Here is a 24,466-nt window from a genome sequence, read left to right on the forward strand (position 1 = left end):
GTAACATTTGTGGAATAAGAGCATATAATTCAGAAAATGGAATAGAAACATATTTTTGGGACTGTAGAAGAAGTGTACATTGCAGCTAACACATGCTAAAGCTCATTTAGAAGCACCTGATGTTGCCACTGAGTTAATAAAATACAAGCTGGTCTAGTATCAATCTGTAGTGTTGTTGCGCTGATGAGATCATTACAGGTTCTTTCTTATTCAAGACTGAACTGGACTGTTCGCAACCTCGCCATCTTATTTGACCCCAAGTTGAGCTATTGACGCCATATCCTCTCCATCTCTAAGGCCCTCTACCTCCACCTCCGTAATGTCACCCGTCTCCACCCCTGCCTCAGCTCATCTGCTATTGACACCCACATCCATGCCTTTGCTACCTCTGGACTTGACTGTTTCAAAGCTTTCCTGGCCGTCCTCTCACCTTGCACCCTCTGTAAACTTGAACTCATCCAAATCGCACCAAGTCCCATTCACGCATCACCCCTGTGACCTACATTGGCTGGCAACGCTTTTATTTTAAAATTCTCATCCTTGTTTTCAAATCCCTCTATGACCTCACCCCTATCTCTGTAACCTCCTCCAGCCCGACAACCCTTCGAGATCTCTGAGCCCCTCTAATTCTAACTTCTTGTGCATCTCTGATTTGAATTGCTTCATGCCGTCAGCTACCTAGGCCCTAAGCTCTAAAATTCCCACACTAAACTCTCCACCTTTCTCTTCTATAAGATGCTCCTTAAAACCTACCTCTTTGCCCAAGCTTTTGGTAACCTGTCCCAATATCTCCTTATGTGGCTCGGTGTCAACATTTATTCGCTAACATTTATGTGAAGCGCCTTGGGATGGTCTAGTACATTAAAGGCATTATAATAATGCAAGTTGGTATGGTTGCCAATTACTTTTTTACAGTCTATTGCTCCACATTGTTTGTAAAGTCTCACTCCTCACAGGTGGCTGCAGTTCACACTGGTTGTTCAGCAGTGTGGACCATGATATTTTATTTCATTGCAGCAACACACTTTCCTACCTCCCTAAAGTAGATTTCAGTTGCCTTGGTTGTTACACCTCCAATTCAATAGACTGGTATAATTTAAGTAAATGTCTAACTTAAAAAAAAATTGGGAAACCTGGGTTAAGGGGAAAGGCAAAGTATAGTACAGGATACCAAGACTGAAAATAGGAGAAAACTAGATGAATAGATACCAAGCTTGGGATTTAAGAACTGAGGAAGTGAAAATTGAGAGTGGAAAAGAAGAAGTGCCAGTTTTGAGACCCTAGAAAAAAGAGTGAGTTATTAGAATAGTCATCATCATAGGCAGTCCCTCAAAATGAGGATGACTTGCTTCCACGCCAAAAAGGGATGAGTTCACAGGTATTTCAATGAAGGACCAAATATTCCAGATCCCGAACTACATGTTGAAGGGTGGAGACAGTGTAGCTGACTGCAACGAGAATTCTGATATTCAGACACCAATACATGTTCTATGTAAGATAGCGGAGCAACTACCAACCTAAGATATACAGATATTGTTTAACCATACCGTTTTAATTGAAATAGTCTAATAATTGACGTCGCTTAGAAAAGCAGCAGTGCGATTCAATACTGCCGCTTACATTTGCACTATCATGCCTTGTGACAACAGGCATATAAAAAGGCAGTAAGTAATGTTTCTGGTTTCCCAAAGCACAACCACATCCCCAACCAAAAATGCAGTTTTCAAAATTTAGAGATGGAAAAGCGTCAGTCCATAGTGAGATCTAGCCCTGTAGTCGCCATTTTCCCTTCCTCTACCTTGCCCTTTTCCCATCTGATTCTGCCACTATGGTTTATGGTCCTCAAACTCACTCACAAATACACGTTATTGTGTTGGGGAGGAGTTAAACTAATATGACACGGGGATGGGAACCAATGCAGGGAGACAGAGGGAAACAAAAAGGAGACAAAAGCAAAAGACAGAAAGGAAATGAGGAAAAGTGGAGGGCAGAGAAACCCAAGAAAAAGAACAAAAAGGGCCACTGTACAGCAAAATTCTAAAAGGACAAAGGTTGTTAAAAAAACAAGCTTGAAGGCTTTGTGTCTTAATGCAAGGAGTATCCGTAATAAAGTGGATGAATTAACTGTGCAAATAGATGTTAACAAATATGATGTGATTGGGATTACGGAGATGTGGCTCTAGGATGATCAGGGCTGGAAACTCAACATCCAGGGGTATTCAACATTCAGGAAGGATAGAATAAAAGGAAAAGGAGGTGGGGTAGCATTGCTGGTTAAAGAGGAGATTAATGCAATAGTTAGGAAAGACATTAGCTTGGATGATGTGGAATCTATATGGGTAGAGTTGCAGAACACCAAAGGGCAAAAAACTTTAGTGGGAGTTTAGTGGAAACTTGAGTACAGACCTCCAAACAGTAGTAGTGATGTTGGGGAGGGCATCAAACAGGAAATTAGGGGTACATGCAGTTATAATGGGTGACTTTAATATGCACATAGATTGGGCTAGCCAAACTGGAAGCAATACGGTGGAGGAGGATTTCCTGGAGTGCATACGGGATGGTTTTCTCGACCAATATGTTGAGGAACCAACTAGGGGGGGAGGCCATCTTAGACTGGGTGTTGTGTAATGAGAGAGGATTAATTAGCAATCTCGTTGTGCGAGGCCACTTGGGGAAGAGTGACCATAATATGGTGGAATTCTGCATTAGGATGGAGAATGAAACAGTTAATTCAGAGACCATGGTCCAAAACTTAAAGAAGGGTAACTTTGAAGGTATGAGGCGTGAATTGGCTAGGATAGATTGGCGAATGATACTTAAGGGGTTGACTGTTGATGGACAATGGCAGACATTTAGAGACCGCATGGATGAACTACAACAATTGTACATTCCTGTCTGGCGTAAAAATAAAAAAGGGAAGGTGGCTCAACCGTGGCTATCAAGGGAAATCAGGGATAGTATTAAAGCCAAGGAAGTGGCATACAAATTGGCCAGAAATACCAGCGAACCCGAGGACTGGGAGAAATTTAGAACTCAGCAGAGGAGGACAAAGGGTTTGATTAGGGCAGGGAAAATGAAGTACGAGAAGAAGCTTGCAGGGAACATTAAGACGGATTGCAAAAGTTTCTATAGGTATGTAAAGAGAAAAAGGTTAGTAAAGACAAACGTAGGTCCCCTGCAGTCAGAATCAGGGGAAGTCATAACGGGGAACAAAGAAATGGCAGACCAATTGAACAAGTACTTTGGTTTGGTATTCATTAATGAGGACACAAACAACCTTCCGGATATAAAAGGGGTCAGAGGGTCTAGTAAGGAGGAGGAACTGAGGGAAATCTTTATTCGTCGGGAAATTGTGTTGGGGAAATTGATGGGATTGAAGGCCGATAAATCCCCAGGGCCTGATGGACTGCATCCCAGAGTACTTAAGGAGGTGGCCTTGGAAATGGCGGATGCATTGACAGTCATTTTCCAACATTCCATTGACTCTGGATCAGTTCCCATCAAGTGGAGGGTAGCCAATGTCAACCCCACTTTTTAAAAAAGGAGGGAGAGAGAAAACAGGGAATTATAGACCGGTCAGCCTGACCTCAGTAGTGGGTAAAATGATGGAATCAATTATTAAGGATGTCATAGCAGCGCATTTGGAAAGAGGTGACATGATAGGTCCAAGTCAGCATGGATTTGTGAAAGGGAAATCATGCTTGACAAATCTTCTGGAATTTTTTGAGGATGTTTCCAGTAGAGTGGACAAGGGAGAACCAGTTGATGTGGTATATTTGGACTTTCAGAGGGCTTTCGACAAGGTCCCACATAAGAGATCAATGTGCAAAGTTAAAGCACATGGGATTGGGTGTAGTGTGCTGATGTGGATTGAGAACTGGTTGTCAGACAGGAAGCAAAGAGTAGGAGTAAATGGGTACTTTTCAGAATGGTAGGCAGTGACTAGTGGGGTACCGCAAGGTTCTGTGCTGGGGCCCCAGCTGTTTATACTGTACATTAATGATTTAGACGAGGGGATTAAATGTAGTATCTCCAAATTTGCGGATGACACTAAGTTGGGTGGCAGTGTGAGCTGCGAGGAGGATGCTATGAGGCTGCAGAGTGACTTGGATAGGTTAGGTGAGTGGGCAAATGCATGGCAAATGAAGTATAATGTGGATAAATGTGAGGTTATCCACTTTGGTGGTAAAAACAGAGAGACAGACTAGGAGCTGAATGGTGACAGATTAGGAAAAGGGGAGCTGCAACGAGACCTGGGTGTCATGGTACATCAGTCATTGAAGGTTGGCATGCAGGTACAGCAGGCAATTAAGAAAGCAAATGGCATGTTGGCCTTCATAGCGAAGGGATTTGAGTACAGGGGCAGGGAGGTGTTACTACAGTTGTACAGGGCCTTGGTGAGGCCACACCTGGAGTAGTGTATCCAGTTTTGGTCTCCTAACTTGAGGAAGAACATTCTTGCTATTGAGGGAGTGCAGCGAAGGTTCACCAGACTGATTCCCGAGATGGTGGGACTGACCTATCAAGAAAGACTGGATCAACTGGGCTTGTATTCACTGAAGTTCAGAAGAATGAGAGGGGACCTCATAGAAACGCTTAAAATTCTGACGGGTTTAGACAGGTTAGATGCAGGAAGAATGTTCCCAATGTTGGGGAAGTCCAGAACCAGGGGTCACAGTCTAAGGATAAGGGCTAAGCCATTTAGGACCGAGATGAGGAGAAACTTCTTCACCCAGAGAGAGGTGAACCTGTGGAATTCTCTACCACAGAAAGTTGTTGAGGCCAATTCACTCAATATATTCAAAAGGGAGTTAGATGAAGTCCTTACTACTAGGGGGATCAAGGGGTATGGTGAGAAAGCAGGAAGAGGGTACTGAAGTTGCATGTTCAGCCATGAACTCTTTGAATGGTGGTGCAGGCTAGAAGGGCCGAATGGCCTACTCCTGCACCTATTTTCTATGTTTCTATGTTTCTATCACTGCACCAGTTGTCAGTTCTCACAACACTACTCCAATAATAGCTTGCATAAATTTTAAATGTACTTGCTTGCCCTTCCCTCCCAATTAGGTCACTAATCACTGTAAATCATTAAAATTAACACCATTTTTAAAATTGTGTTAGGGTATAGTTTTTATGTTGTACTAAAAATCATCATCATAGGCGGTCCCTCGTATCGAGGATGACTTGCTTCCACGCCAAAAAGGGATGAATTCACAGGTGTTTCAATGAAGGACCTAATATCCCAGGTCCCGAACTACATGTTGACGGGTAGAGGATGCCTGTGCGTGGATTTTTTTAACGTGTGGTGGCCGTTGCAAAAAATAATCTATAATCAAAGACATAACTTTCGTAACAATACATAACAATATTCAGTAGGATGGATTTTGAATTTCCACTTCTTCCCATTGTCAACAAGCAGACAAGCCACTGTGGTGATATCTTTCATAGGCCAATGTGCAATGATGGAACGAGGAAAAAACACAGAAAACTTTTATTCTAGTTTCTCTTATCCTCATTATTTTGTTACCTTTAATATAATCATTTAATTAATCAATTAATATGATGTCCTCAGGTACTGTTCCCCTCTCCTTCACATCTGCTGTCATCACCCCTCTCCTCAAAAAAAAACCCTTGACCCCACTTTGCTTGCTAGCTATCGCCCTCTCTCCAACCTCCCTTTCCTGTCCAAAGTACTTGAACGTGTTGTTGCCTCCCAAATCCGTGATCATTTTTCCACGAATTAAATTTTAGAATCCTTTCAATTTGGCTTTCCCTCCTGCCACAGTACCAAAATTGCTCTCATCAAAGTCAGAAATTATATCCTTTGTGACTGTGACAAAGGTAAACTATCCCTCCTCGTCCTTCTGGATCCATCTGCAGCCTTTGACACAGTTGACCACTCTATCCTTCTCCAACGCCTCTCCACCGATGTCCAGCTAGGTGGGACTGCACTCGTCTGGTTCCATTCTTATCTATCTAACTGTAGCCAGAAAATCTCCAGCAATGGCTTCTCTTCCCACTCCCGCATGGTTACCTCTGGTGTCCCCCAAGGATTTGTCCTTGGTCCCCTCTTATTTTTAATCTATATGCTGCCCCTTGGTGATGTCATCTGAAATCACGGAGTCAGTTTCCACATGTACGCAGATGACACCCAGTTCTATCTCTCCACCACTTCTGTCGATCCCTGCTTGGTATCTAAATTGTCAAATTGTTTGTCTAACATCCAGTACTGGATTAGCAGGAACTTTCTCCAATTAAATATTGGGAAGACCAAAGGCATTGGCACTGAAATTCCAGTCGGAGACATCGTTCCGGCAAAAGCCTCCGACCCAAAATTTCTCTACGAATGTACCTGGTGGTCCTGGAGGCACCTTGGATTTCGGTCGGAGGCCTTCTTTCCACGCGCTTCGCAGCATGTCCCCATCTTCTCGATACGGACGGAGAAGCTGGAGTCACGTGGGCCTGGACAACAAATCACGGAACAGTTTTCTCATTGATAGTAATGGGAACTCTGATTTTACAAGTTCCCAATACTATCAATGAGCACTGACCACACTTGGTGAGCTCTGCTGGGCAGGCCACATTGTCCGTATGCCTGACACAAGACTCCCAAAGCAAGCGCTCTACTCGGAACTCCTTCACAGCAAATGAGCCAAAGGTGGGCAGAGGAAACGTTACAAGGACACCCTCAAAGCTTCCCTGATAAAGTGCAACATCCCCACTGACACCTGGGAGTCCCTGGCCAGAGACCGCCCTAAGTGGAGGAAGTGCATCCGGGAGGGCGCTGAGCACCTCGAGTCTCATCGCCGAGAGCTTGCAGAAAACAAGCACAGGCAGCGGAAAGAGCGTGCGGCAAACCTGTCCCACCCACCCCTTCCCTCAACTACTATCTGCCCTACCTGTGACAGAGTCTGGACTGTTCAACCACTTAAGAACTCATGTTAAGAGTGGAAGCAAGTCCTCCTCGATTCCGAGTGACTGCCTATGATGACTATCAATGAGAATAACCCCATAAAACACCCAAACACAACATATAAACTAAAAAAAACCACACATATTTAAAATTAATTGAAGTTAAGTAAATGTTTTAGAAAAAAATATATATTTTTTGGATTTCTTTTTTTAAATGTGTTTTAATAGGATTTACCTTAGGTTACTTTAGTGGACAGGGTTTTTACTGTAAAAATGTGTATTTCAATTTTATTTTTATATATGTTTTAAAACTCTTACACTGCTAAAAGTAAGCTATGCACCTGCTTTTACCAGGCGTAAGAGTTCGAAGGACATTCACCCGCGCGAATGTCCTTCTCCCGGGGATGCCGAGAATCTGTCAAGAGAAATCTTGATACATCGGAAAAGCCAGTTTTCGGCACATACGCCAAAAAACGGCTTTTACGAGGCTTCATCGGGTCTGTTCATATTCCATACAGATCTGCGATGCCGGAATTTCAGGGCCAATATCTTTGGTCCCCGCCACAAACTGCGTTTCCTAACCACTGACTTCATCCCTCACCCTAGCATCAATCTGAGGGTGAACAAGACTGTTCGCAAACTAGGTGTCATATTTAAGCCTGAAATGAGTTTCCAGCCACATATCCGCGACATAACTAAAACCGCCTTTTTCCACCTCCGTAACATTGCCCGTCTCCGCTCCTGCCTCAGCTCTTCTGCTGCTGAAACCCTCATTCATGCCTTTGTTACCTCTAGACTTGACTACGCCAACTCACTCCTGGCCGGCTTTTCACATTCCACACTACGTAAACTTGAAGTCATCCAAAATTCAGCAGCCCGTGTACTAACCTGTACTAAATCAAGATCACCCATCGCCCCTGTGCTTTCTGACCTACATTGGCTCCCAGTTAAACAATGCCTCGATTTCAAAATTCTTATCTTTGTTTACAAATCGCCCCTTCCTATCTCTGTAATCTTTCTCAGCCTCACAATCCCACAAGATGTCTGCACTCCTCAAATTCTAGCCTCTTGAACATCCCTCATTATATTTATCTGTTTGTAACACTGTTGTGAAGTGCCTTGGGATGTTTTACTACATTAAAGGCGCTATATAAATAAAAGTTATTATTAAATACGAACAAGAGTTGACCCTTCAAATGTGTGACTGGCTGAACTAAAGGAGACCTAAATTCTGTTCTTGAATCTCTATATTCTTTGCTAAGTATTTAGCTGCAATCTTTTGTCATTTATATTTTATTTTTACTGTTATATAAAAAGTACTGGAAAATTGTTTCTGAATAAAGTTCCTTGAATATTTTTTCTGCAACTTTCAAATGATGGTTATACACACAGTAAAAATAAAATCTGTATTTTTTGAATTATTGATGTTAATTATCAAGAATGAAGTGATAATATCCGTCCTTCCTCTCCCCCAATTCAAAATGTATTTTTCTATGCCTTGAACTGAGCCCCCTTCCAATTTTCCCTCCATACAAGGAAAGATCTAGTCACCACCTCCGAACAAAATGCCCAAATTTACTAAATTGCCATGTGGGCAAATCAACAGTGTCAATCCATGACCGACACCCGTGTCGTAAACATGTAAAATTTGTAATCTGGCTAACCAAAAATTATGGGCTCAATTTTCCCCATGCCGCTTTTTGGCGTATTTGAAGAGTTACGCCCGTTTTTTGGGGACCCGACTACGGCAAAAAAAAACGTGAAAGTTTCCCCATTGTAATTTTTGAAATTGGCACCGCGCAGCCTGTCCTTTAGCTTTGGGTGGTGGAGTCTAAGGTTTGCGCCGAAAAAAAGAGGTCCCTCCTTCTGCTCATGAGCGGAAAAAAAAGAAGTTTTCTACATGACTGGTATGGGCGTACATGCCCTGTACACCTCCCGGTCTGCATTCAGCCATTTTTAAAGAGCCAGTTGTGTGTGAGAACTTTTCTTCTGAGTGGAAAAAATCAGAGCTGCAATATGCAATGCGGATCAAAGACCAAGAATTTCTCAGGATGAAGTGGAGGCCCTGGTTACTGTAATTGAGGCCAGATGACCGAGCTGGACACTAGCAGAGGTCAAATAAAAGTTACACCAAAACAAATGAAGAAACGCTGGAACCAACTTTCACAAGATTACTGTGCAATGGTGACCAGCCCAAGGTCTGGAGGCCAGTGCAAAAAGAAGTGGCAGGACGTTGGTTAAGCAGTTGGTGTAAGTAATATTTTCAATTATTTACTGGAATTGCAATTGTAAATGTGGCCATCTGTATGTCCCACCCAGCAGAAAGACACCCTCTCTAAAAAGTTATATTTTAATCTTTGCAGAGGAAGGTGGTTCACAACAAAAGAGAAGAGAACTCGGACAAGAGGAGTCCTGACAAATCTGCACCCACTGACACCCGTGGAAGAAAGGGTCGCTGCTTTGATGGGTCCGCCTGGAAAAAAGCAACCACCACTGCACAAGCTGGGCCCACACTCGAGGGAGAGGGTAAGTCCTGCAAATTCCACAGTCTGGTTTTGCTAAATGTTAAGTACTGCGTTGGCTAGCCATGCTTCGGTTCATGGGGATGTTTCTGTCGGTTGATGCAATGTGCTATCATTCATCGTAGTCCTTCAAATGAGCCTGCTGCCTGTGCTGTGCGAGCCTACTCATGCCACCCTGCCCCCTCCTCTACTGCTAACCATTTGTCTGCTCTGTTATATTTTGCAGAACTTGAGGCCGACCCTGACGAGGCTGAAGCCGATGCAGAAGAAGCTTCAGACGCGGACGAGCCTGAAGAGGAGAACATCTTCCAATCCGACCAATATACCAGACCAAGAGCCTGGGGGTGAGGGAGGATGAAGCCTCCACTGTTGTACTCACTCTGGAGGAGGTGCTGGTGCCGCCCATTGAGGTGCCAGCCCCTTTCCTGAGTGGTGCGAGTGTTGGGACATTTCCTGGTTTCACCCTGTCCGAGGCTGCGGGTTCCAGTGGGATCACATCCAGGGCCCCACCGTCCAAGGTTGCGGTCCCAGTGGGGTGCAGCAAGTGGCAACCAGGGCCCCACCATTTGAGGCTCCGGGTCCCAGTGGGGTGCAGTGAGCCACACCCAGGGTGAGGAGGAGAAGGAGAGCTGACAGCACTTTCCTGAGATGCAGGATGTAACAGATATAGTTCAGATGATGGCAATGAGTGGGGAGAGCATTGACCTTAAGCAATCATTCCTGAATACCCTTGGTGGGGTGGGTGATGAGGTATCGGGACTGTTGGGAGAAGTAACAACACTCTCGCGAGAAATGGGAACACTGTCTTCCAGCTCCCCACCCCCCACCCCACCCCCTTCCCACCCCACCGCGTTTTTTTTTAAGCTGAGCCCCGAAGTTCTGTGTGCAGGCAAGGGAGCGATTCTACCGGCCGACGCTCCGACCCTCGAGCCCGGTGAGGAGAGAAGAGGTAGTGAGGTGGCACTTTGAAAAAAATCTAAAATTCAACAATTGCATTACACTTCCAATTTCTCCCTTTTGACTTTCAAAAATTGAAGATTTATGATGCATATTCTCTGCCTTCTTCACTCCCTCCAAAACTTCGGCTAAAAACAATGGCGTCTTTCTGTGCCGATTTTGTAATGTGCGCTGATTTTTGTTAAGTGCCCAGAAGTTTTTGGGAGTGGTCACATACGCCGTCGTAGAAAAAATGTAAGTTGGCCAAACTTGCTTAAATGTCAAAAACTGGCGCAGACATCAGGTTACGCCCCCATGGCGCAAAAAAATCGTAGCCTTAAAAAAAACATATCTAAGTGAATTACGCTGGCGCAGAAACTTTGGGGTAACTTGGAAATTTTTATTTACTCAAAAAAAACGGTGCATGCCAAAAAACTGCGCAGATACGTGAGGAAAATTGAGCCCATAAATATATATGTAACAGGAGTAACCGGTTTCAATTATTTATTTTCTATGCATGTAGAAGTGATTTCTAGTCAGTTAACAGAAAGATTCTTTGATTAGGTATTCACTTAATTCACGTTCATATTGTGGATTGGTTTTGTGAAATTGCATTATTCAGTGACAACATAATTTTCTCATGGAAAATCTGCACATGACATTAGCCTGCATATGCTACCTTAATGCTACAAAAATACTGTGTTAAACTTTTATAACTGAACACCTGCATTTACAAGAAAAGGGGGATTTGTGCAGCATTATTAAAAAAAAGACAAGTATCAGCAATGAAAATTCTGGAATCACATATATGAAGAAACATGCATTTGACTGAAATTCAGCTGAAAAGGATCTAGCAGTAATTAAATGATTAATAAGGCCAGAAGCAAAACTAAAAATGCATAAGAAGAAAGAATCATCACAAATCGAGTTTCATGTAAAGATTAACCACTTAAGCATCAACTTTTCATTGCAGAAAACACTGGGATAGTTGGCTACTTTGCAAGTGCAAAATGTTTGCTATTGTGCTTTAAAATGTTTTTTCTTCATTCTTTAATCTAATTTATCTCCTACATTTCAGCAAATTGTCTCAGTCATCCAATCACAGGGGTAATCAAAACCACTTGATTACTGATGATTCTCATGGCAGGGGGCGCAATGGTTGCTGAATGCTTAACTCATGTCGAACACGAACAGCTTGAGAAAGAGAGAGAGAGAGAGAGTGCAAGCGTCTTTCTTCATTTCCTACAACACTAGTTGAATTTTGAAGCCATCTAATTGTGACACCAATATTTTGTTGACAATTGTGTACATCTGTGAGACAGATTTCTAATTTCTAACATCTGAAACAGAATGTGAGAGAGACAGCTAGAGATGGAAAGACAATCAAAGAAAGACACAGCGGAGAGGGCTTTGGGGCATGAAGAGAGGGGCCCACGCAAGATGGCATGCTTTGATGCCATCACCCAAATTAAAAACTATTTGTGAAGAAAGATTTATTTTAGAATAGGCAGTTCGCTGGATGCCTTTTTGTCCCAATGCAGCAGGACCCCAAAGCCAGCTGCACTAAATTCTGTCCCTAGACTGGTGCGACTCCCTGGCAGAGGTCGAGCTGCCTGCCTATGGTATGCATAGCTGATTTGGGTTTGGGTATAGGGAACACAATCTTGAAATTTACTGATGACACAAAAGTACAAGGTTTGGTTAACAGTGGGCAGGACTACAAAAGATTTTATAAAAATATAGATAGGTTAATGGAATAAGCAAACATACAGCAGATCCAATTTAATGTGGTTAAGTGTAAAGTGATACATTTTGGGAGTGAAAAAAAAAGGAATGGGAGTACACATACCTAGCGATTCATAATACATAGTCACTTGAAAGTGTGAGTGCAGATAGATAAAGCCATGAAAAAGATCAATAGAATTTTGGGCTTTATAAATAGGGGCACAGAGTACAAGTGGTGATGAAAGTGGTGACAAAACATTGGTTAGGTCACAGTTATAGTACTGTGTGCAGTTTTCAGCACCCCGTTACACAAAGGACATTAAACCACAGTGTGCACAATGTGGATTCAGCAGGCTATTGCCAGGGATGGAAAATTATAGTTATGAGAAGCAACGGTCTCCATGAATTCCATAGTACAAGTTATTAATAAACAGGTAGTAATAGCAAGTCTGTAATTCCATCACTGATTTGGTGAATGGTTATTTGAATTTTTCAATGAGATTTCTGCCTTGTAATCAATCTTGTATTTTTTTTGTTATTTTCCATGGAATATTATTGAAGCCATGGAATAGTAGTAACACTAACTAATTTCTGTACCTGTCCTGTCTGGTAATGTCTTGCAAACTGCTTCACCACACGATAGTCACTGGCAAAGTATTCCATCAAAATTGAAGGAACTTCTGCAAAATCTGTAGGGCATCTTGTACCTAAAAAAAGAAATACATGGTCCTCCAAGTAAATTTAGTTTCAGTACTAAAATAAAAGACTAATTAGATGAAATATGCAGGATGTTGCCGAAAAACTCAACTGGAATGAAGCCTGCAATTATAAACAAGGCTGGTGTAAGTACGATTGACAAAGGTAGTAGACTACTGTTTATGAAAAAACACCCACAACAGATTATCCAGGACAGGGCTACTGGAATACATTTGTTTAGATCTAAATAGGGAACTGCAATGTTAATATACAGGGTACATTGCTCTTGAGTTATTTCTCTTGTTAACCAATGTGGGGTCCTTTCCATATGATTTTTTAAAAGTTTTTTTTATAACTGTGCACAAACACCTCAATATTTCACTTTACTGCACTTGTTTTATATTTGTTTATGAAGATGATTCAATAAAAACAATGTGCATGAATATGCAAAAGAGAGAAAGATGTTTAGTGTAATGAAGAGTTTCCACAATCAACCATAGGAGGCAATACTGGAAGTGAACTTAGCTGGTTGTTTTAATTTTTTCAACTTTTATGATATAAAATGAACCTGGAAAATTCCCAACATTGCTACAGAATCCTAAATATTATTCCTTTCAAATCCACCACATGGGTTTTGTTGCAGTACTAACAATAACAGAGCAATCCTCTGTTGACAGTCTCGTTACAATTATTGTCCTGAATGAAAATTACCTACCCGTTACATGTTGATATCTGGTTCGGCCTAGCATGGAATGCATGGCATGACCCATTTCATGGAAGAGATTCTCCATCATCCCAGGAGTTAGAAGTGTTGGAAAGGATTTTGTTGGATGAGGTAGACTGAGCATCAGTACAACAACAGGAAGCTGGTACTCCCCATTATCCAACAATCGGCCACCTCGGATTGTAAAGTGACAGTCCTTAAGTGAACACAAAATAATTTTGTTCAATGTTGTTTTCATACTTCACAGTATCGAGTATCAGGAAATTATCACTGACAAGAAAATATATGAGCTATGTTGTCAGTTCATTGCTGACTGAAGATGATAATGATATAATAAAAATTCCAATTACAATGAGTATTATTTCTTTCAATTTTAACAGCAGAGTTGCATTTTTTAAAAAGTATTTTAAAATTATTTCTGTCCTTGAAGGCAGAGGTCTTCTACTGCTCGAACACTGGCATTATATGTAAAAGATGTAATGGGAAAAAAGTTACAGTGAAATAAAATAAACTAGAATCAACCTGAGGGCATGGTAGCTGGACTAGTAATCCAGAGGCCTGGACTAGTGACAGGAGTTCAAATCCTAGCACAGTAACTGGGGGATTTCAATTTAATTCAATAAATCTGGAATAAAAGCTAGTACAGGTATGTCCGAAATCCGGAATCCTCAGGACCAAATCCGTGACGCTTTTTGGGTTTTTCCGGATTTCAGAAAAGAAAATCAATAGTCTGAAATCCGGAATCCTCGACTGAATCCATGCCGGGTTTTGAGCGACGAGGTCCGAAATCTGGTAAAACCTGAAATCCGGCACAGATTCAGTCGAGGATTCAGGATTTCAGATTTGATTTTCTTCTCTGAAATCCAGAATCCTCGACCGAATCCGTACCAGATTTTGGATTTTGCCTCAAAAATGTCTGTTTTTCAGACAATAATTCCAGACGACTCCATCAGCTATGCGCAAAATGCCCGGTTTTCAGACAATTCCGGTTTTCGGAGTTCCGGATTCGGGACGTTGCACCTGTAATATTAATGGATCTGCTTCACTAATACCCTTTAGGAAGGAAATCTGCCGTCCTTATCCGGTCTGGGCTATGTAAGACTCAATGTAGTTGCCCCTTAACTGCCCTCTGAAATGGCGTAGCAAGCCATTCAGTAGTATACCACCACCTTCTCAAGCGTAATTAGGGATGGGCAATAAATGCTGGCCTTGCCAGCAATGCCCACATCCTGTATATATATTTTTTAACATTGCCTACGGATAATGTCACCAAAGTGCAGCATTTAGATGAGGAATAGGCCATCGGTGACATCTTTACGACTGCAACTGTGGGAAAAAAAGTCATTTGGCCATCAAGCCCAAGTGGCCATATATAGCTTAGACTGTCAAGAGATTTTGCCCACCTTAATCACCTGAGTGAGGTAAATAACCAGCGATAAATTGTCCAATAAGAAAATTCTCTGAAAGTTTTCTCTAACTCCTAAAGTTATTAAAGCATAACAGCTAGGATAACAATGTAATATTACAATTTACATTGTTCAGCCCTGTCCACCACCATTTCCAAAGATAAGATTCAATCATTTTTCTAAGACATATCCAGCTCTTCTATACATCAATTTCCTCTACTATTCTCTTTTCTCTCCTAAACATGGTAATTCTTGATGAAATACAATTCTCGGACACTGACAGCCCTCAAGGACCTCAGTCATTTGGTCATTTTTCACATGTGTTCAAAGATAGTGAGGGTTGATGGGCTATTCAACAATGGGTCATCACAATCAAGCACAATATTGCCCTCACCTGAAATCCACACACACACACACACACACACACACACACACACACACGTGTACGTACACAAATCTCATTTTAGCATAGTCACTGGATTGCAATCAGGATTGGGTATCTGGCTTAATTTTTTTCTTAATGAATTTTGTGCCTGGGAATGAAAAAGCCAATTATAGCACCCTGCCTTCCCACCCAACTATTTCAAACAATAATTATTACTTTTGATCGCAAAATATTCCACATACCTATTATATGGCCATCAGGGAGAGAGACGGGAAGAGAATTTCACCTCAAGCTTTGTTAATTTTGAGTTCATGTCTATGACATGTCTGTGTTTGGTTTTGTACAGTTCAAAAAGCTAGCATTTAAAATAGTGAGTGAGAGTTACAGACACTGTATGAACTGATCTCTGCCAGCCCATAAATTAACTGTAAGGCATTTATTTTGATAGGCCACTTGATTGAAATGTTTGTGTGTAGTATTTAATAGACAAAAATGTAGTGTATAATTACAGTCAACTGTCAAAATAAGCAAGCTGTCATAATAGTAGATACACATTATTACCACTGTATATGAAAGCATGAATGCATAAAATGTTGGGTTACTTGACTGCTTCAAAGAGCTCTTTAGAACTTCAAAAGAAAAATATTGTTTTAACTCATAACTTTTACTGCTTTGTAGCTTTCTCTTCATATTTGTTATTAAATGTACAAAGGCTCCAATAGCAGCGCTTTGCAAAACAGACTGTAGGATAGGGTTTGAGGGCAGGTGCACTGTTAACTTTGAACTATTCTTAAATAGGAACATCCAATCCAGCCAAGTCTTCTGGGGCCCGAAATTCAACAATTTACCGCCCACTAATGCCCACTACCGCCCAGAAATACAAGTTTTGTCCAAAAAAAAACATTTACCGCCCAGATACCGCCTGGCAATAAATTCCACAGGCATTACCGCCGGCCGGTTTTCAATACAATCCGCCCATATATTCCCGCCCAAAACGGAAGTTTCATCATTAAGATCCATTTACCACCGGACTTTAATACCATCCTGAAAAAGCAGATCTTACTGAATCTCAAGTGGGCGGTATGGACACAGAGCTGACTGGTATAATTGTTTCAAAGAAGTGTGGCATGTTTGATATTACACAGATCTTTATAGTTCTCCACAGTTTGTATTTTTAAAATGGATTGGTTTTCTAGTATTTTCTAGTGTTAGCCAATAATGCAGTTTGAATAGCAATATAACCACTGAGTTATAGCCCCAGATGTTGGTCACCATCCTCCGCCTCCGCCTGCTCCACGACGACATGCAAGCCGTGATCCTGACCAATGGATCCACCACAGACCCAAACCACATCCGGACCGGGGTCAAGCCGGGCTGCGTCATCACGCTAACGCTCTTCTCGATCTTCCTTGCTGCAATGCTCCATCTCACTCTCAACTAGCTCCCCGCTGGAATGGAACTAAACTATAGAACCAAAGGGAACCTGTTCAACCTTCGTCGCCACCAGGCTAGATTCAAGGTCGTCCCATCCTCTGCCTTTGAAATACAGTCTGCAGATGACGCTTGCGTCTGCACACATTCAGAGATCGAACTCCAAGTCATCGTCAGCATTTTCACCGAGGCGAACGAAAGCATGGGCCTTAGACTAAACATCCGTAAGACAAAGATCCTCCACCAACCTGACCCCACCATACAGCACTGCCCCCCGGTCATCAAAAACCACAGCGCAGCCTTGGACAATGTGGACCATTTTCCATACCTCGGGAGCCTACTATCAGCAAGGGCAGACGTCAATGACGAGGTCCAACACCACCTCCAATGTGCCAGCGCAGCCTTCGGTCGCCTGAGGAAAGGAGTGTTTGAAGACCAGGACCTCAAATCTGGCACCAAGCTTATGGTCTACAGGACAGTAGTGATACCTGCCCTCCTATATGGCTGAGAGACGTGGACCATATAGACACCTCAAAGCGCTGGAGAAGTACCACCAGCGCTGCCTCTGCAAGATCCTGCAAATCCACTGGGGGAAATAGATGCACCAACGTCAGTGTTCTCGCTCAGGCCAACATCCCCAGCATCGAAGCACTGACCATAGTCGACCAGCTCCGTTGGGCGGGCCACATCGTCCGCATGCCCGACACGAGACTCCCAAAGCAAGCTCTCTACTCGGAATTCCTACATGGCAAGCGTGCCCCAGGTGGGCAGAGAAAACGTTTCAAGGACACCTTCAAAGCCGACTTGATAAATTACAACATCCCCCCCCGGAACCTGGGAATCCCTGGCCCAAGACTGCCCTAAGTGGAGGAAGAGTATCCGGGAGGGCGTTGAGCACCTCGAGTCTCGTCACCGAGAGCGCGCAGAAATCAAGCGCAGACAGTGGAAGAAGCGTGCGGCAAACCAGACTCCCGACCCACCCCTTGCTTCCACCACTGTCTGTCCCACCTGTGACAGAGACTGTAATTCCCGTAGTGGACTGTACAGACACGTGAGAACTCACTTTTAGAGTGGAAGCAAGTCTTCCTCAATTTCGAGGGACTGCCTATGATGATGATGATAACCACTGAGTCTGTAAATTGTGTGCATGTTCAATTGAGTGATCTTATTTTATAAATGTTCTAATAAAGCCTTATTTACTCCTTTATTAATGACCTATAATAAAAATGTTCTTAGTCTCTCACCCCTCCCAGTTACGCTCACCTACCAGTCTCTCCCCACCCACTCCGATGATCTCTCTCTCCCCCACCCCACATAGCGATCTCTCTCCTCTCTCCCCCTCCCCGCACCCTCACAGCGATCTCACTCTCTCCCACCGCGCCCCCCCGCCAACAGCGATCTCAGGCCGGCATTTTCTGGCCTCTCGTCGGTGCTTCTCGGGGGGTGGAACTGGACAGCTGTGCGCGCGTGTGCACAAATCGGGAGCCAATGATTCCCGAGTCGAAAGGCCTCCTCTGTCGCACACCGCCCGCCGCACTCCACTCCCGCTGAGAAAAGCGGGATGAATCTCCCGCCCACTCGTCCCCAGTGGTACCGGGTGGTAAAAAAGCAGTCACCGCCCCGGTAACGCCGAAAATCGGCCGGAACTTAGCTTTCATCAATTTCAGCTCCCAAGTTTCATGACATACCGCCGACACTGCATACTGTCCTGGAGAAGGTGCTTTTAAGTGGATCTTTTGGGTGGTATGGACACAGATCTGACAGGTTTGTTTGATTATTATACAGATCTTTATAGTTCTCCACAGTTTCATGTATTTTCAAATGGATTGTAGTATTTTCTAATGTTAGGCAATAATATAAATGGTCTATTAAAGCCTTATTTACTCTTTTAGTCGCTCTCATTCACTAGTCTCACTCACCCCCCAGTCTCATCATCATCATCATCATAGGCAGTCCCTCGGAATCAAGGAAAACTTGCTTCCACTCCTGAAGTGAGTTCTTTGGTGGCTGAACAATCCAATACAAGAGCCATAGACTCTGTCACAGGTGGGACAGATATTTGCCGAGGGAAGGGGTGTGTGGGATTGGTTTGCCGCACGCTCCTTCCGCTGCCTGCGCTTGATTCTTCACGCTCTCGGCATTGTGATTCGAAGAGCTCAACGCCCTCCCAGATGCACTTTCTCCACCTAGGGCAGTCTTCGGCCAAGGACTCCCAAGTGTCAGCGGTGATGTCGCACTTTATCAGGGAGGCTTTGAGGGTGTCCTTGTAACGTTTCTGCTGCCTACCTTTGGCTCCGCATAGAGCATTTGTTTAGGCAGTCTCGTGTCTGGCATGCGAACTATGTGGCCTGCCCAGCAAAGCTGATCGAGTGTGGTCAGTGCTTCAATGCTGGGGATGTTAGCCTGGTCGAGGACACTGATGTTGGTGCGCCTGTCCTCCCAGGGGATTTGCAGGATCTTGCGGAGACATCGTTGGTGATATATCTCCAGCAACTTGAGGTGTCTTCTGTACATCATCCATGTCTTTGATCCATACAGGAGGGCGGGTATTACTACAGCCCTGTAGACCATGAGTTTGGTGGTAGTCAACAAGTCAACAAGCTCCCCGCTGGAGTGGAACTAAATTACAGAACCAGTGGGAAGCTGTTTAACCTACGCCGCCTCCAGGCGAGGTCCAAGATCACCCCAACCTCCGTCGTTGAGCTACAGTATGCGGACGACGCCTGCGCCTGCACACATTCTGAGGCTGAACTCCAGGATATAGTCGATATATTCACCTAGGCATATGAAAGCATGGGCCTTACACTTAACATCCGTAAGACAAAGGTCCTCCACAAGCCTGTCCTCGCCGCACAGCACTGTCCCCCAGTCATCAAGATTCACGGCGCGGCCCTCGACAACGTGGACCACTTCCCATACCTCGGGAGCCTCTTATCAACAAGAGCAGACATTGATGCGGAAATTCAAAACCGCCTCCAGTGCGCCAGTGCAATTTTCGGCCGCTTGAGCAAAAGCATGTTCGAAGAACAGGCCCTCAAATCTACCAGTCTCTCATCCCCCCAGTCTCTCCGCTGCCCCCCTAACCCCGCCACCAGTATCTCTCCCCCCGCAGTCTCTCTCACCCCCTACAGCGATCTCACCACCCCCCTCATCCACAGCGATCTCTCTCCCCACACAGCGATCTCTCCTCCCACCCCCCACAACGATCTCAGGCCGGCAGTCTCTGGCCTCTCGTCGGTGCTTCTCAGCGGGGGCAGAGCTTGACAGCCGCGCGCATGCGCACGACTCGGGAGCCAATGATTCCTGAGTCAAAAGGCCACCTCCGTTGCACACCACCCACTGCACTCCGCTCCCGCCCGCTACGCTACACTCCACTCCCGCTCCCGCTGAGAAAAGCGGGATGAATCTCCCGCCCAGTCGGCCTCAGTGGTACCGGCTGGTAAAAAATCACGCACTGCCTGGGTACCGCCGAAAAACGAGCGGAACTTAGCTTTCATCAATTTCAGCTCCCAAGTTTCATGACATACCGCTGACACTGCATACCGTCCTGGAGAAGGTGCTTTTAAGTGGATCTGACAGGTTTGTTTGATATTACACAGATCTTTATAGTTCTCCACAGTTTCATGTATTTTCAAATGGATTGTAGTATTTTCTAATGTTAGGCAATAATATAAATGGTCTAATAAAGTCTTATTTACTCCTTCAGTCTCTCTCACTCAATAGTCTCACTCATATTAGTCTCACTCATCCCCCAGTCTCTCTTACCCCCCCCCCCACCGTGACTCTCTCACCCGTCCAGTCTCTCTCAGCACCCCCGCAATCTCTCTCACCCCCGCCCCCCCAGTCTCTCTCACCTCCCAGTCTATCTCATGCCCAGTCTCTCTCATCCCCGACAGCGATCTCACCTACCCCACAGCGATCTCTGTACCACCCCCCCCCCCCCCCGCCAGCGATCTCTCCCTCTCACCCCCCAACAGCGATCTCAGTCTCTCCCTAACCCACCCCTCCCCCCCGCCGCCCCACAGCCATCTCAGGCCAGCAGTCTCTGGCCTCTTGTCGGTGCCTCTCGGGGGGGGGGGGGGGGGAAGCCTGACAGCTGCACATGCGTGCACACAACTCGGGAGCCGAAGATTCCCAAGTCGCTAGGCCTCCTCCACTGCACACCACCCACTGCACTCCACTCCAGCCCGCTGCACTCCGCTCCCACTATCGCCGATAAAAGCGGGATGAAACTTCTGCCCACTCGGCCCCAGCGGTACCGGGCAGTAAAAAAAAATCATACAACGTCCGGGGACCGCAAAAAATCGGGCGGAACTTGGGTTTCACCATATTTGGGCTTCTGGGGTTTTTTCCTAATTAGATACAGTGTGCAGTTCTGTTTCTTACAAGGATCTGACTAAAGTTGGAGGTGAGGGCGGGGGGGGGGGGGGGGGGGCGGGGATGACAAATAATCTGTACTTAATCTGTACAGCACTTAAAAGAATTCAAAGGGACATTACACAGAGAGATAAATGAGCGCATGTGGGACAAAAATTTTGGAAGCCTTTCCAAAAGTCCTGTCGGCTTCAACACTTTCCAAATACAAAAGAAGTGCCAGGCATGTACCACTAGATGGCAAAAACAAACGTGGAGGCAGAAAATAGCGTCTATGGGCATATGATGGTGCAATACAGCATTTGAATCCTCTTTTTCGTAGATGGCCAAGGAAAAGGAGCTGTTGCATGAAATATTGGCCTGGTAGGCCTTCCACTGCACTTTTCCCAGAGGGCAGTACTGCAGTATGCCTGACAAGAGGCGACAGCCAAGGCCAGCGCTGTACGCCACTTGCACTTTCATCTTAAAAGGGCTTCACAAAGAAAAGCATTCTAACACAGCTGCATGATGATTGGTCAGCTACTGACACACAACATGGTCTACAAGTTGAGCACGTCTGTCACTGCATGTGTGTCACCGCAAATGTGTCTTCAACTTGCATCTCAAGATTATTCTGCTTGTACAACAAATTAGTACCTAATACAAAAGAGCTGGCCTGAACCAGAGCCATCCTGTTAAGGCCAGCTTAATAATAAGAGCATCGAGGGAGTAAGGAAAAGTGAAGCTAAACACTTCCCCCAAGCCCAGCGGTAGTATCATCCTAGGCCTTGTTACCTTTGTCAGGCTCACACGCACACAACTACACAAACATCACACGCAGTAACTTGCAAGGCAGTCTCTGCTTGATAATGTGAGCCAGCATCCTAACATTTGTTCCTTTCTGTCATTGCAGGTCTGGAACTGAATACTGCTAATGGGACTGAACATTAACAGGACCACACAGCACCCTACATCTCTCAGCATTTGCAAACACTAGCACAGACATACACATACCAATGGATATAATTAGTCAGCTTGGGAAGGTAACACCAGGTGAATCACAGCACATAGATGCAGAAGAGAAAGTGATAGGGTGCTGAAGGAGCAAAAGGAATCTATTGGCTGAATAGCCACATGGCTGGCACCAGTGATCCTCTGTACTTTGGAACAGATGGCAGTAAATTGAAATTGGGCAACTGTGCCATACTCCTGGTGCTACTCAGTAGGAAATGTGATTAAAGAGCTGGTTGTGCTGACCAATGCATCAGTCGTGTGTTGATACATGTGTGTGAAGCATAATGGCTGATACTGTAGATGAACCCTATGCAAGAACAGAAAGGCTGAAAAGTTGAGGGTGGTGCTGTCCCTATGGTGCAGAATTACATAGAATTGCAAAATAGATACAGGGCGTTCAACCCAACCAGTCCATATTGGTGGTAATCCTCCACATGAGCAGTTGTCCTAATGCTATGTACCCATCCTGTTGCCTTATCCCTCTATCCTTCAGCCATTTATCTAGCCTGCACTTAAAAGTTTACAACATTGGCAGCTTCAATCACTTACTTCAGTTGTACATTTCACAGCCTGATAATCCACTGTGTATAAAGGTTTCTCCTGTTTTTTGTTCTAAATCTCTTACATGCTGACACTCTAGCACAGTTCTGAGGGAGTGCTGCACTGTGTAAGAGGTGCCGTCTTTTGGATGAGACGTTAAACGGAGGCCCCGGCTGCCCTCTCAGGTGGACGTAAAAGAATCCAATGGCATTATTCAAAGAAGAGCAAGCAAGTTATCCCCAGTGTCCTGGCCAATATTTATCCCTCAATCAATGATGTGCTTATTTGTACTGCAAAAATGGCCACCATGCTCCATCCTTTGTCTATGATTGGTCCCCTTGGAGGATAAGCCACACCCTGAAGTTTCACAGGAATGTGTAACTGGAACCGCCCATCCCAAGGTCTCACTGGCTTTGCAAATTGTAACTTGATCCACTTTGACTTCCTGAAGCAACAGAGGACAGAACTCCCCAGATGACAGCAAGGGCCAGACAAAGTGCCTTACCCCAGTCCAAGTGTATACCTCCCCCAGCCTTAGTGCCTTACCCCAGTACAAGTACATCCCTCCCCCAAAGTCCTGTCAGCTTGGTCCAGCTGGAACTCAAAATGGGACAGATTGGACATTGCACCATGGTAAATTGTATAATCTGATTCTCGGTTTAGCATGGCACAGGGCCTTTCGGGAAAAGGGGCAGGTGTATGTAAGTATGACATCCAACACTGTCACTGTATCAATTGCATACAGCACACAATCCAGGTTGGGCATCAGCCAATTGACATTGAGCACAATGTACCGGATGGATTGGACGAGTAATGATCTTAGGGGTGAGTGATCAGGCTGTGTGGCAGCCAGCTGGCCTCTGCAGGTTCAGCTTAATCACCCAATCCGCATTATTTTAGATGCTCAGTTAAGAATGACCATTTTAAAATTTGTCCCCAATTCTATCACGATTGCTCAGTCATACCCAGAGTGCTCTCATTATATTAAAAATGATGTGTCTTTTCAGAAGACGTGGTTCACTTGGCACCAACAAAAAAGGGAATTGTTTGATACTATCTTGGGATCCATAGGGGTCGGGATGGGGTTATTAAATTCAATGGATGTCGAGGTCCTTAGGAATAAACTGCTGGCAATGACCCAGGCTGAAACAAAGGGATGGGCACACGAGATCCTGATGACAGAGGACTGGAAGGTTCTAACTAATGCCTCAATTAATTTTAACCGGGATACCCACTCAGCCCTGATGGTGTTGGGGAATTTAACACTGCAGGGATTAAATGAGGCAGCGTAGGCTAGCCTTTGCCAAAATGTGCAATTGAGTCTGAATGAATTAGTAAAGGAATATTGTGCGAGTTTTATTCCATCGGAATTGGCCACTAGACCTGGCTCGAACAGCCCTGGGACAATTTGGGCCTGAATGGGTTAAGGTTCACTTGGGAGATTGTCAGTTTGATGGTTCTTTATTTGTGACCCTGTATCCACGTTATGGCACCCAGCAAGTTGCATTTCTCATCATAAACTTTGGTTATTTGAGTGACAATGTCACAATGAGAGCTACCGAGAGCCCGATGTATGCTCTACATAACGAAGCCAGTCAGATCTACTCTGAAATTCCATAGACTCTGGATCAGTTCCTATGGAGTGGAGGGTAGCCAATGTAACCCCACTTTTTAAAAAAGGAGGGAGAGAGAAAACAGGGAATTATAGACCGGTCAGCCTGACATCGGTAGTGGGTAAAATGATGGAATCAATTATTAAGGATGTCATAGCAGCGCATTTGGAAAGAGGTGACATGATAGGTCCAAGTCAGCATGGATTTGT

The 24,466-nt window shown here is 44.5% G+C and overlaps 1 protein-coding gene across 1 annotated transcript in view; it reads right to left on the minus strand.

Moving 5' to 3' along the window:
• Positions 1-24,466, minus strand: part of LOC139275151 (mitochondrial intermediate peptidase-like) — a 306,230-nt gene that overhangs the window by 92,454 nt on the left and 189,310 nt on the right. The window contains exons 13-14 of the mRNA XM_070892217.1: positions 13,507-13,711; positions 12,693-12,802 (exon numbers count right to left, since the gene is read on the minus strand). Of these exons, the coding sequence (XP_070748318.1) occupies positions 12,693-12,802; positions 13,507-13,711 (315 nt within the window). The remainder of the gene's footprint in view (positions 1-12,692; positions 12,803-13,506; positions 13,712-24,466) is intronic.

Source organism: Pristiophorus japonicus, chromosome 10 (genome assembly GCF_044704955.1).
Source record: "Pristiophorus japonicus isolate sPriJap1 chromosome 10, sPriJap1.hap1, whole genome shotgun sequence".
Lineage (NCBI taxonomy): Eukaryota > Metazoa > Chordata > Chondrichthyes > Pristiophoridae > Pristiophorus > Pristiophorus japonicus.